The sequence below is a fragment of the Oncorhynchus masou genome, chromosome 13 (genome assembly GCF_036934945.1).
Source record: "Oncorhynchus masou masou isolate Uvic2021 chromosome 13, UVic_Omas_1.1, whole genome shotgun sequence".
Classification (NCBI taxonomy): Eukaryota; Metazoa; Chordata; class Actinopteri; order Salmoniformes; family Salmonidae; genus Oncorhynchus; species Oncorhynchus masou.
The window spans coordinates 65,601,270-65,615,001 of NC_088224.1; the positions used below are offsets into that span (position 1 = coordinate 65,601,270).

General features: G+C 40.9%; 1 protein-coding gene across 4 annotated transcripts; it reads right to left on the reverse strand.

Annotated features, from left to right (window-relative positions):
- Window positions 1–432: 432 nt before the first annotated feature.
- LOC135552848 (T-box transcription factor TBX2b-like) lies at window positions 433–10,787 on the reverse strand. Of its 4 annotated transcripts, none has more exons than XM_064984753.1 (7): window positions 9,872–10,787; window positions 8,485–8,761; window positions 7,044–7,190; window positions 5,276–5,352; window positions 4,787–4,956; window positions 3,168–3,775; window positions 433–2,229 (listed from the first exon to the last, which is right to left on the reverse strand). In XM_064984753.1, exons 1-7 carry the CDS (start codon window positions 10,228–10,230, stop codon window positions 1,804–1,806), a joined length of 2,064 nt encoding a protein of 687 aa, XP_064840825.1. In that variant the 5' UTR covers window positions 10,231–10,787; the 3' UTR covers window positions 433–1,803. The 4 variants fall into 4 exon arrangements, with proteins under 4 accessions (XP_064840825.1, XP_064840823.1, XP_064840826.1 ...); XM_064984751.1 differs by having other exon boundaries at window positions 4,787–4,974; XM_064984754.1 differs by having other exon boundaries at window positions 8,494–8,761; window positions 9,872–10,780.
- Window positions 10,788–13,732: the final 2,945 nt, after the last annotated feature.

The following is a 13,732-nucleotide window of genomic DNA, read 5'->3' on the forward strand; positions in this document are numbered from 1 at the left end:
TTTTATCCTCAAATATACTGCCGACAGAGGGCGCCATACACTCAGTGAACTACTTAGGTCATGTTTCACAAAATTGTGTGTGTGTGTGTGTGTGTGTGTGTGTGTGTGTGTGTGTGTGTGTGTGTGTGTGTGTGTGTGTGTGTGTGTGTGTGTGTGTGTGTGTGTGTGTGTGTGTGTGTGTGTGTGTGTGTGTTTTCAGGTCTTTGACCATTTTAAGTTCTATTTTGTAAGGCGGTATTATCATTCATTTAGAGGCATCATTCATCTGATGTTGGGAGATAATAATTCGGCTATAATTATAACATAATAATACTAGTAATAGGTAGCCTATATACATTATGAATCATTAATTTAAATGATGATTATTAGTATTCAGAATTTCAAACGTACTTTAACTGTATCCAGTAGATTAAAAATATGAGTGAACAAAACTTTAACACATTGTTTTTTTATTGAAATTTTGAGATCAATTCAACAAAAAAATGAACTTACCCGGACAACCAGCATAAACGAGATACGCTTTCAAATTAAATATATTTATATATAGATATGCATTGTGCCCCATTTAAAGATACATGCTATCATCCTCTCCTGTGTTGGAGTGAAATGACCTGAGGTTTTTCTACATCTCTGCCTCTCCTGCAGACAATAGTCAGGTAATGTGACAAATTAGGCAGCTTCCTCTCTATCTATCTCTCCCTCTCTCTTTCTATCTCTCTCTCTTTTCTGATATTAGTTTTTGCAGACAGAGATTGCAGATAAACATGGCACATATGTTTGTTTCCTTCACGTGTCACAGGCAGATAATCAGCTATGCCTATGCATTACATTTAAAGACGTTCGTTCTGATTCAAACCAACAAGCGCTAAATAGCTTTCATTTACAGAAGGCCTATACGTTCATGTAAAATAAAAAATAATAAAAAGCAATGAGTTAAACTCTAATTATTATATACACACCAATGTACAGTTTTGAATAAATTAATACCAATTGCATATTCTTGGATTCCTTTATAGCTTATTTACATAATTAATTTTAATTACATAAATAGTTCAAACATTTTTTCTGGCAAAAATGATAGGCCTAAACTTTCTTCTATCAATTATATTTAACGGAATGTTTATTTCATCCATCCCTTTTGAAATAGCCTATGTTTTGAAAACCTTTTGGATGTAGCTTGTTTTCCTGTCATTCCACAGGTTGCACGCCCATATTCATTCAGTACTTATGCTGTTGCAGTGCTCTCATCGTAAATCAAAAGCACGTCTATTGATTATAGTTCGATAAAGTTCTTTCTTTCTTCAGTCCCTAAAAACAATGCCACAACGTTTCCACTGTCCTTTTAACATCAATATGTTCTACATGAAGAATGTTCTTAGTAGGTTTTCCTCCTTGTGGTATCCTCTTTGTGTACTCAAGTTTTAGCCAGCAGCCTAAAAATTCAGTGCCCACTTTTGGTTTTCATATGATTTCGATGCTTCAATTTCCTACAATATTGAAAGCGTACCCCACACAGTAACAGTAAGTGATGACGCTGGTTCTCTCCTTCATTCCCTGCTTCCTTGCTCAGTCCAGGTGCGAGAAAAGGTAGGCAGGCCGGTATTGCCAATTCCTCGCATAATGTGCTGTATAAAATGTTTAATAAAGTCCTCTGATTTTCAAGCCAAGTCGTGGTGGAATATATTATTCCATTAGCGAGATCACTTAGGGGAGTCTCTGGGGGGATACGTCTCTCTCTGGCTCTCCAGGCCGCTCACTAGTCTCTGGGGGGATACGTCTCTCTCTGGCTCTCCAGGCCGCTCACTAGTCTCTGGGTGGATACGTCTCTCTCTGGCTCTCCAGGCCGCTCACGAGTCTCTGGATGTTTTGGAGCTCATTGATAGAGTCCTTCATCGATTTGGGAGAGCTGGTCCTATGACTCGACCCCGCTTTGTTGTTGTGGATATCAGGCACTGGACTCGTCTCCCTGCTGCCCGATTTGGAGGATTCGGAGCCGGGGTTTAGTCCGCCTGGCAGGCCGGTGGTGAGTAGACTTGTGCTCTGGGCCATAGACACCGGGATCTGGTAAGGATTAAACCGGAGCCGAGGGCGGGAGCTGGTGAGGAAGGGATTCCTCGAGAGCGAGCTGGCTGTAGTGCTGGCGGGCATGGCGGAGGCCGCGGCTGCAGCAGCAGCCATGTAGTTGTATGGGTACGGGAACAGGCCTCCAAAGGTCGGCATGGGAATGCCCTGAAATCAGACAGGAGAAAATGGCAGTTAGCACTAGGACCGTGTTGGTGATAGTGATATATTCAGACCATGATGTAGCCTACTCAAATGAGTAGGTCTATTGGGGGAACCCGCTCAACGACCAAATTATGCACGGCCTGAATAGCTAGTTCACTTCAATAATTAAACCTACAAGGAAGTCATCTTCTCCGAAGTTAATGAACCCCTTAGAATAATGAAGGCTATACGCATTGGATGCTAAAAAGGAGAACGCTTATTCCAATCCAAAGGGAGGTAAATAAAAGCAAGGTCTTGCGTTTTTGCACCCACACATTCTGAGTGGTTGATTTATTGGTGCTCTTCTAAAGCATGTTAATTTTAAACAAATATCAGACTGCTTTGAAACACAATTAACAAAACTGTTGTTCAAAATAATGTTAATAATAATATAGGCCTATACTTTTTTTGTCGCTATTCTGCCAGCATGCGTCCTCGCTATGGAAAGCGTGCAAGAGACCCAAGCTTCCCTAGGCCTAGTGGCAGTGACCTGATAACCCAAAAACATACTGAGACATTGAGTTCTGCCCAGAATAGGCCCTGCTGAATTTGGCCAGTTAAATGGTACAAAGCATAGCGTCTACAGTGGGCTTTTGGCACTAAATTTGAACATACTTGTAAGACTCGTGCCTTAACTTAGATTTGTGTGTATTAGGTAGTTGTTGTGGAATTGTTAGATTACTTGTTAGATATTGCTGCACTGTCGGAACTAGGAGCACAATCATTTCGCTACACTCGCAATAACATCTGCTAACCATGTGTATGTGACCAATACGATTTGATTTGATTTGATTCGTCAAAGCCTATTCTAGGCCTAAAGTCAAACGAACATAATGGCCTATAAGTTTTCTCCGAGTTCAAACAAACAATTTGTTGCTGTGTAGAATTAAAGTCTCCCTTACCTGGGAGGCGAGCATGTGCTGCGACAGATGGAAGGGGAAAGGGTTCGGGGTGCCCCCCGTGCCCTGGGCGGAGAGGCTGCCGTTCTCCATACCACTTGCTCCAGATACCGACGCCAATAGATGTCCCATGCTCATGGCAGAAAACGCACCTGGGCCCATAGCGAACTGTCCAGGGTGAAACAGCATTTGTCCGGCGTTCATGGGATTAAAAAACTGCTGGCTGTGCAAGCCAGACAGGGCCAGACTCTGCAGGTGGCTCGCGCTGAAGTGTGAGGGGCTGTCTGTTTGAACCATGAGCGGGGAGAAACTCTCCTTGCTTGCGCTTATCCCGCCGCTGTCTGCGGTGTTCTTTTTTGACGAATCTGTAGTGTCTTTCCTGTGCCTGTTCTCCGTTTTGTCTCCTTTCTCAGGGTTCCTGAATATGGAGTCACTCGGCTTCCTGGAGCCAGGATAGTCGTCTTTCTTGTCCAGGCTCGGTTTATCCTTCACCCGGTCCTCGCACCTCGGGCTGAAGGGAGAGGGCGGCTCCGGTCCAGGGCTGTTTGATGCGGAACAACGCTCATCCTGATGATCAAGTTCTTGCTCACTGTCAGTACAGGTTTTATCATCTGTTATATAAAAAAAAAGTTGTAGTCAGAATTAGCTGTATGTTGGTGGGCCTAAATGTAAAATAACACAAAATTCCATGCCATGCTCAGACTTAAATAAATACAAATATATTATTAATAATGGAATGTAAAATAGCAGTTGAAACGGCAGTGGTTACAACACTCACAAGCACACACACACGCACTGTGTAAGTGATTATTTTAAGTGTACAGTCATGATTTAGTGTTAACATGCCTTGTCTAACCGTTTCCTTCCTACATGTCAGCCCAAGAGGCTTACTCCGAGCATTAACATGTGGCTTTTGTGTTGTATTTTAACCCAAGAGTAAATAGACTTCAGTTATGACTCGAAAGTTGAGCAGTCAAAAGTTACTTTTTCGATGGTCAAATAGCCTGATTAAGTCTAAACATTACAACAGGAAACAGTTATTTAATATTTCAATAATAAGCGAGTTGAACAAATAGCCTGTCACGAAAGAACATTGAACATCTAAAGAACATGAGCTGCTGAAAACGATCAAAGTACATTTTGTCATTAGAAAATGTACTATTACTCTGTGTTTTCTTGGTAAATTGCATTTTGTGTTGCATATTTTCTTTTAAACGAGGCAAGTCAGTTAAGAACAAATTCTTATTTTCAATGACGGCCTAGGAACAGTGGGTTAACTGCCTTGTTCAGGGGCAGAACGACATATTTGATTACCTTGTCAGCTCGGGGATTCGATCTTGCAACCTTTCGCCCTTTATGGGGCTACCTGCCGCCCTCTATGAATTTTAGTATGTAAATCTAATACTTTGACATAATAAATTAAATGAAGTTATCACAAACCGTACACTATTGGGTATAGGCCTACAGCCTATTCTCTCAAATAGTCTAAATTACTAGAGGATTTGGCCTATAGCCTACATAGTTCAGCCACCATAAGTCTAAATGCCATTGGCCACAATTGCATTATTATGTTTAAGCCTATCAAACGAACTGAGATTTAGGTTGAATATAATTTATTTTACCTCGGCTGATTCGACTGAACCTAAGGGGGCTGGATCCAGGTCCGATTGGGGAGTGCGCACTTTCTCGGCCAGTTGTTGGTTCGCTGGAGGAGGCATCAGAGTCGCCCCCGTCTCGGTCTGCTTTGCATTGGTCTTCATACATCCGCAGGGAGGGAAGGGTCAACTGTTTCCTAGAGTTGAACGGTTCCCTTTTAATAATAGTGGGTACATGTATTCAAGTAAGGCATCCATACACCATTAACATGACATGATGCCAGCATTAGGCCGACCTACATTCAATGATAAGCCTACATCAGAGTTGAGAATAGCATGCATTTTGTCATTTTTATTTTGTTAACTAATAAACAGATTAAGGAATAACGCTGGGGCATTGTTAAAACATGCATAACATAGGACCTATGCATTTGATCGTATTATGATAATATAATTTCTATAGAACTAGGCTAGACTACACAGTGTGATGGGTGAATGGACATAACCTATGCTTACCTTTTCTCTCTCCTTCCATTTCCAGTGTCTCTGAATCCTTTGGCAAAAGGGTTATTATCAATCTTCAGTTGTGTTATCTGTAGACAGGAGATAGAGAAAATATATTAGGCAGAGCAGGGTGTACACAAGATAAACAATGACAAATAGGCCTAACCATAGACGTTACAGTTAATTATTGTTATTTTTACCTTTATTTTACTAGGCAAGTCAGTTAAGAACAAATTATTATTTTCAATGACGGCCTAGGAACAGTGGGTTAATTGCCTGTTCAGGGGCAGAACGACAGATTTGTACCTTGTCAGCTCGGGGATTGCAACCTTTCGGTTACTAGTCCAAAGCTCTAACCACTAGGCTACCCTGCCGCCCCACTTGATTAGTAGTACTAGTAGTAGAATTGGGCCCATAACTCGGCCTATGGGCATATAGGTCCAGTTAGGCCGAATAATGTCTTGGCCTATATATAGGGTCACGTGTTGTTCTCCACTTGATTTAGTCTGATATAGTTCTCCCACATACATCGTGTCCCGTTAAACACACCGAACCGAACACACTCAGATGAAAGAAAGCCCCGGTAGATGTTGCATTATTAATAGGGGTTTAATGACGAGGCGTTATTCTCACGAGCCCCATGAGAAACATACAGTGTCTCTCCATCCATTCTTTTCGAAGAGAGTGAGAGAGGGGGAGAGCTGAGTGCGGGTTGCTTCATGCAAGGCATGTATGGAAAAAAATACTACATGGGCTTTAAAGCCAACCCTGTCACTGGAACCGCTGTACACGCCGCTTGGCCTAAATGTTTCGATATGGGGTTTGTCCTGTTTGAGAGGCCGGTGTTTCCCCCCTCCTCACCGTGTATGGAACTCTTGAGGAATTCACGAATCGACCAATCAGGGAGTCACAGTTCCCCATCTGTCACGCTTTGATTGCGCAGGCAGGCTCTGAAACTGTGTAGTTCGCGGACAAACTGACGAGGCTAGTGCCTTCTGATCGATTGTGACTCTTTGCCATAAACTTTACGATAGCAACAAGACCACCTCTGACACGGACGCCAATTAGACTCATGGAGGGGAAGAGGAGAGGGGGGCGCAGGGAGCTAGATAATTTTAGACTGCAACTAAAATAAATACTCACCATCAATCTTAGGAATTACTGACACCCTGAATAACCATGGGGAAATCAGTCTGTAACCAAACGGTGGCAGTGTCCAAAGAAGCGCCATCTAATTAGATTTGAATGGAATTGTAGCCAGCAGCATATCGTCCATAGCCCATAGACGGAAAGACAACAGCAATAGCCAATCTTTACAAATACGTATTTTACTAGTCAAATATATCCCTGCAATTGCAGGCTAGACTGGTTACGTAAGGTTAACCATAACATTTGACAATGATGACCAACATGCGGTTTGATTGAGCAGGTGCATTTAGTCTTACAGATTAAAAACCCTGCAGCAACTGTAAAAAGTACGTATTTAACGTTCGCAAACAAAGATCATTACATGCAACAAGGTTAAACAAACGAGTGAGGCCATCTAATTCCACAAATGAACCAAGTTTTCACAGCATAAAAACAAACAAAACAAAATCGAAATTGAAATTCAGTTTAACCCTTTGCTGATACAAAATCGTGGCATTTGTGTGAGTATAGGCCCAAACTCTTATGGCGAGGTTATTTCATGGTCTCGAACATTAATGTAGCCTATGTTAAATTCCACTGTATTGTACAGTATTGTATAGTATTGTATGGGCTACTGTATTAAATTGCTTACCTTGTCGTTTTGATAAGCTGTGACAGCGATGAAGTCAGTCTCCGGGAACACGTATGTCCGGAAGGTGCTATAGGGGAGCTTCAGGATGTCGTTGGCCCTCACGATATGAAACCTGGGCTGGTATTTGTGCATGGAATTAAGAATCGTCTGTGGAAATATGGGAAAAATATATTATTATAATTTAATCGAGACCATCTGATGATAAGCCTATCTCAAAATAACTCGTAGGCCCATAAGTGATTAACACTATAAAATGACATTAAAATATGCTATTATTATTTCTTATACTAATTATTACTGGGCCTAGTATCATTATTATTCATAACAGTGAGTAGGTCTTATTTAGAGTTGGGCCTAGTGTGTATTCTCAGAATGCAAGAGAACACACCTGTGGTCAACCCAGATCGAGATACAAAACAATATTAAAGATAAACAGTTAATGTAATGTTTGCATTGTCATATCTGCTGGCCAACCTACTGGGTATCTGATAACATTTATAACATGTATATTCTATACATTCATTAACTACAACAATACGTAGGCCTATACACAGTGGCTGGATAATTAAAGGTAAACTTTGGATAGCCTATGGCCTACATCTATCAAAACACTGTCTGCAACATTTTGCAAAAACGTCTGGATGCGTCTGGCATGTAAATATTCAATTTGTTTAGAGTCTGTTTGTTTGCACATAGGAGCATTGAACACACGCTGCAGCTTCTCTCAATATAGCCTACTTTGTGTGGCATCCATCATTTCCCTCTTCTCCGCGGATATTATTTTTTTACAGTAGGCTACAAAAAGCACTTCAGGGACCGACGGCGAAACACGAATAGGCACGGCCTTCGAGTTCGAGTACAGGCTACATCCATACACTGTTTTTATTCCACGCTGCTCAAGCAAGCTCAAGACAGTGAGGCTAGATCGGAGTAAAGCTATCAAACCGAAAGGACGCCACAGAGACTCGCCATATCCAAACCGATTTCCACTCTGCCAGGTCTCCTTGACCTGATTTCTGAAGTTCATAATCCCCAATTCTCACGAACTCCTTTTCGTTTATATGAGGCTTTTTTAAAATAGCAAATCTAATACTTGAATCATGAATACAATCCTCTTCCACAATCGTGTACAACTCAGTTTTATAAATGTGTAATTGCGTTATATGACTAGTTCTACCAACAAGAGCATGATATTAGATTTATAGGTTACTTTTGGGAGATCATATTTGGAAAGAGGCCTGTCGACACAGCCTGGCAATACTAATCCATCTATTAGGGATAAATACAGTGGCAATACGTTAGGCCTAAATCCAACAGTATATGTCTATAAATACATTGTGTTACACCAAACCTAAAACATATTGTCTATAAAATGTGTGTAATTATTGTTATCCATCAGAAATACAATTGCGTGTTTAAATGTAAATAAAAGTCAACATACAGTACTTACAAATCCATGCTTGTCCGAGATATTGTTGGTCAGCTTCAGTTTATGAAAAGCAACCGGCTTGGCCATCCACTGCTCTCCCGTAGCCGGGCTATCCGGGTGAATGTACATTCTTTTGGGCATCTCCGGATCGGCCTTTCCCGCTACCATCCAGCGAGAATTGTGGAACTTGTAGCGGCAGTCGTCAGCAGCGACTATATCCATCAATAGAATATACTTGGCTTTTTTATCAAGCCCATTTATTCTGACTTTAAATGGAGGAAACATTCTCCTGGAAGACAGAAAAATATGCGTGGAATTAACTCCATGTAGGATTATTCATACAAATATGACATTTAATGTTGTCAGACAAGACCCATAAATCTGGCAATAACATTGTAATAACACGTCAATAGGCGACTTGCTCTCTCTCTCTCCTTCGTGTCCAGGAAAATGCAACACCAAGTCATCGATCGAGGCAAATGATAAAGTACTATTCATTGACAGAACTGTCATTCATAATAAAAGCATTCCATCGAATTATGTACATGCAACTTTGCAAATACCATGATAGTTGTAGGAAATAAAACGAATAAGGAGTAGGTCCTAATAGCCTACTTAAAAGTACTTTGTATTTATTTTTTATTGTTAATTATAATATTTAGTCATTCGTCTGCAATCAGCCGAGTGAAATATATTTATGATATGACACTATCAGGTTAAATCACAATCTTCTTTTTTCAAGTCTGACAGTCTGTTTACAAAATCCAGAAGCTCAACTGTCACGAGAGAATGCAGTTTGATCCATCCATATGCTATTCTCGTTTTACTGACTAAAGCCAGGGGAGTTTTTTCCCTCTCTGGCAAGACTGCTAGCCTAAACTCAATTCTACATTTTCAAAATATGTCAAATATCCTTTACTGTCAAAGACGCTCCAAACTTGATTATAACTTCATTATAATCGTACCATCGAAACTAAACACAATGCTATCAAGTCAGGTCACAATGATAAAGAAAACTCTTGTTTGTATTTTATCACTTTTAAGTTAAATAATTTATTTATTTCGATGATACATTAGGCTTATAAGTTAAAGAACATGCAATAGAATACAATGAAAAACACAATCACATCGAGCCAGTCTAGCCTAGCAGGGCCTGGACTATTGCCTATAATCCTAAATGTAGCTACTTCTTTCGTACCCTCTTTGCTTTCGCCATAATCTTGCTGTAGCGTTACAGAATACATCTGAACACAATGCACATCTTAACACAAAGCCTATACAGTATGGACAATATTTGTCCCACCAAGATGTACACGCTAAAATCGCCACTGATGGACAGAGAATAACCATGACGCTGTAGTCAGCTTCGCTGGCAATACTTGTCAGGGCGCACTCTCACCTTCCAGATTTGGTAATAACCATCTCTGTTCCTATTTTGTGAAACTGGTCCCATAGATCCTTGGCCTCCAGTGTGACTTTAGGGTCGTCCTCCACCTCTTCCTCGGGCTCCAGGCTCTTCAAGCTGCGGAGATGAGCCGCCTGATGGTGGTGGCTGAGAGCCGGGTGGAGCCCTGCCTCCGCTGCTCCGACGAGGTGGTCCGACATGGGCTTAGTGAGAGCCCCGTGTTGCAGAGTGAGCGTCGGGAAGAAGGAGGGCTGCGCGGCCGCTAGGAAAGCTGACATGGAGAAGTCGGTCGGCCGGTGAGCGTGGAACGGGTGATAAGCCATGGCAGTCCCTGTGAAAACTGGATCTCTCATCGGTGCATCCAAAATATCGAAGTGAAATGATGATATACAGTGATATTCTCCCCCTTGGGCAAAAATAGTAGGTCCGTTTCCAGAATAATTTATTTCAGTCTTATTTCTGTAACAATTATTCAGAAGTAATTTCGAATACGGTGCCAGAAAGCTAGCCTATGAATAGACGCGTTATAGATGGTTATTATCTGGGAAAAAAATGAATTGATAGGAACTAGATAATACTACATGTAACCTCCCGTTGCTGGTACCTCCACGAAGTACAGTAACAATATCAGTCAAAGATAAAGAAGCAGCGACGCTTTGAGAGCAGAATCGTGGTTTCCTTCTTTCTCCCCACCAATCGCTTTGATAAAAATAAGATGTGTCTCTCGGAAGGCTAGAGCAATCATTCCACACGGACACGGAGTTGAAATGATCTTGCCCTGTTCGCTGTAGAACTGTGACTATCTCACATGTCCTTCCTGCCTCGATCCCAACACTAATGAACCAAGCCCCTTTGATTGCTGATTTTACGCTTTCTGGACCAATTGTGGGCCTCTATAGGCGTGGTTTTGACAGCTCCAGCCAGGCTCTAAGAGAGGGGGGTGGACAACAAGGTGTCGGAAGCATTAGCAGTAAGAAAACATGTCAACGGAATAAAATATTAACCAATGACAGGAAAGCTCGAGAAATCCCACCCCTATCTCCAAGCCAAGCACCGGGTCAGCCCTCAATTCTTGGCCGGTGGAGGCATCACCTCGTTCGGCTTGCGCTTTATACTTTCGACGAGGTGCATAACTCCAGCCCAGAAACAATACCCGAATAGATAGCCTACGTTTATTGCTCTTTAGTCGCTTTCATTATAGCCTAGAGGTAGGCTAAATCAAGTTAGTAGGCTATACCGGTGATTGATTTTTTTTAAAGTATGAATTTAGCTCAGGCAAACGAAGATTCCAAATAGATTCGTTGTGGTTCCATTTAATGTGAAGATTATGTTGTCAGTTTAGGTCAATTTACCTTATAACCATTATATCTGGTTTCGTTTGTTTATAAATCCGCGTGCAGTTATATCTGTTGAAGTGTTGATCGTGGTTTGGCCAAAATAGCATACAGTTAGTTCCCTCACTGGTTGTGCTTAATGATATACTTACACAGACTATGCTGAGACGGAAAGAGAGTCCACAGCCACCCGTACCTGAATGGTGGGCTATCGGACTCGATGTAGTGATTATATTTCAGGGCTGTCCATTTCCGTGACTCGCTGCTGTTTTGTGAACGATTCACAGCAAGGACAGCGACTAATAAACCGGACATTGCCACTTTAAAAACTGCCCCGGGCCATTTGAAAAGCGCAGAGACAGATGCTGCGTCGAGGCAAGAAGAAAACAAAACAAATGATTTTCGAGGGCAAAATCGACAGATATATAACGCGGTGAGTGCTTGCTTATAGCCTTAGAGAAACGAAATATATGTTTTTTTCTTCTGTTGTGTAGCCTATCTATGTCCTCTTCACTTGGTTTGAGGCAGAATAAATATTTCATGCTCACGTAATGACCTACGCAAAGTGATTATTGTACATTCACTTTATTTGATTGCCTTATAGCCTAAATAGTGAAAATAAATAAAACCAGGAATAGCCTGACGAAGCCTGTCGATAGCTCTCCTATACGGTACTATATACACGTAGACTATTCCTTTTATGCTAATATGATCTTCTTCGCTCTCATTTTCAGTATAAACTGAAACATTTTCAGCATAAACTGAAACATAAAGTGAACTATGTCTCTCTGAGCGTGAGGGCACAACAGCGTCCTGACTCGCCTAAACAGTTTGTTGGTATGTGTCAAATCCCATACAGTACATAACACACTTGAGACCATTGCAACGACCCCTAAGGCGCTCCGACCAAAAACTTCGTCTTGGTACTGTTGTGTTGTACCTTTAAGAAATCCATTCTGTGGACCCTTGGCTTGATTAACTTGAATTCCGTTGGTTAAAGAGCCGTTTGGCGCCAGTCGGCAGACGCACCACAATAAGAGCAGACACTTGTCACTTCATATTTACCCTAAAATCCTACCAGCAGCGAGCACCCTCCAATCCCCCTTGCTATCTACGCCAAAGCTGCGGCTTATGCCTGGAGTTTTTGGTCTGAGAATGCTCTTTCGAAGGGATTTTAAAAAAAACTTTGCATCAAAATGTGAGAATTTGGATACACGGAACAGTCTGCCCTGATGTTTATCTGACGCAGAAATAGTAGATCCGGTTCCGCGCTAGCTCAATCCAGAACATCGTCACTTCGACTTAAAAACTGAAACAAAAACTCATAATCCTTCCGAATGAGTTCGTCAGATACAAACAACACATTTCCGATTTACCCTTCTATCGCAGGCTGAGTCGGTGTTTTGTGTATGTCTACATTTCTTCCCTATCAGTGTTCGCACAGCTCCATTGGCATTAGTGTCAATAGAATATAACACATTATTTTCCAAGTGCGTGTTGAGAGTTTGAAGGATTTACGTTAGATTTGAAAAAAAAAACAGGAATGAAATTAAATGTAATCTATGCGTAATTTATACGTAAAGTAGCATACTATTTAGAGTTTCACACCTTTGACGTGGTATAAGGTTTTGTGGTCTATTCTAGTGCATCAAGGTTATATGGATATCTTACTATCTTATTCATATTATCTGATTAGGAATGTACCACTAATAAAACGTTTTTTTAAGCACCCTGTAGAATGAGCCTTGGTGGTATGAGGTGAGACACGTGTTACTTATATCTGAACATGAAAATCCCAGCAAAGTCCAGGACGTTGTCTTAAACTTGTAAATTCTAAAGAAACTAGAGACAGTGGAATATTTTTTGGAACATAGATCACTTGTTTTTGCAGACCTACCCTTTTAAAACCTGATTGACGTCACTATGCAATGTGCAGTAAGATAAAACTAATTGATATTTATTCCAAAACTCATTTCACTTCCAATAGCATTTTTATCTGAGAGACATTCTGTAAATGGTTTTATAGACTTCTTTTCACACCAGTCGTGCTCAAAACTGTAGTGAATTTAATTATGCCTAGTTGTCAATACATTTTGTGATCACGGCGCGCAGAATATAGTATGTAGGCAGGCCTTTATCAGGCTTGAACTGAATCAATTATTCTGCATAACATAATTGGAATCTTTATGATGTGGCTTAATTTAAAGGAATCAGGTAAATTGTGATTATTTCATTTCTAGTATGAACAATGTAATCATAATAATGGGAAATTGTTGAAACCCTGTAGAATTATTGTTGTTATAATAGGTTAAGGGTGGTCAGTTATGCATAATGGATAAGGATATAACATTTGGTGACTACTTTCCTAGCTCATTAGGCCCAACATGTTTCATCATTTAGTTTTGTGAATATAATGTTCTTAAACCTTTTACAGTTAGGGAATGTATGTATAGGGCTACAGTTTCAGTGCTGTTTAACATGAAGCCTATTTCAGATCTATTTGATTTTGCTCGAGTACATT

Excerpts from the sequence above, each read along its gene's own strand:
- LOC135552848 (XM_064984751.1), bottom strand. The coding sequence starts at position 10,230 with ATGAGAGATCCAGTTTTCACAGGGACTGCCATGGCTTATCACCCGTTC. Across the intron at positions 8,762-9,871 it reads GTTATTACCAAATCTGGAAG|GAGAATGTTTCCTCCATTTA; the intron begins GTGAGAGTGCGC and ends TCTGTCTTCCAG. Across the intron at positions 5,353-7,043 it reads CAGCTTATCAAAACGACAAG|ATAACACAACTGAAGATTGA; the intron begins GTAAGCAATTTA and ends TCCTGTCTACAG.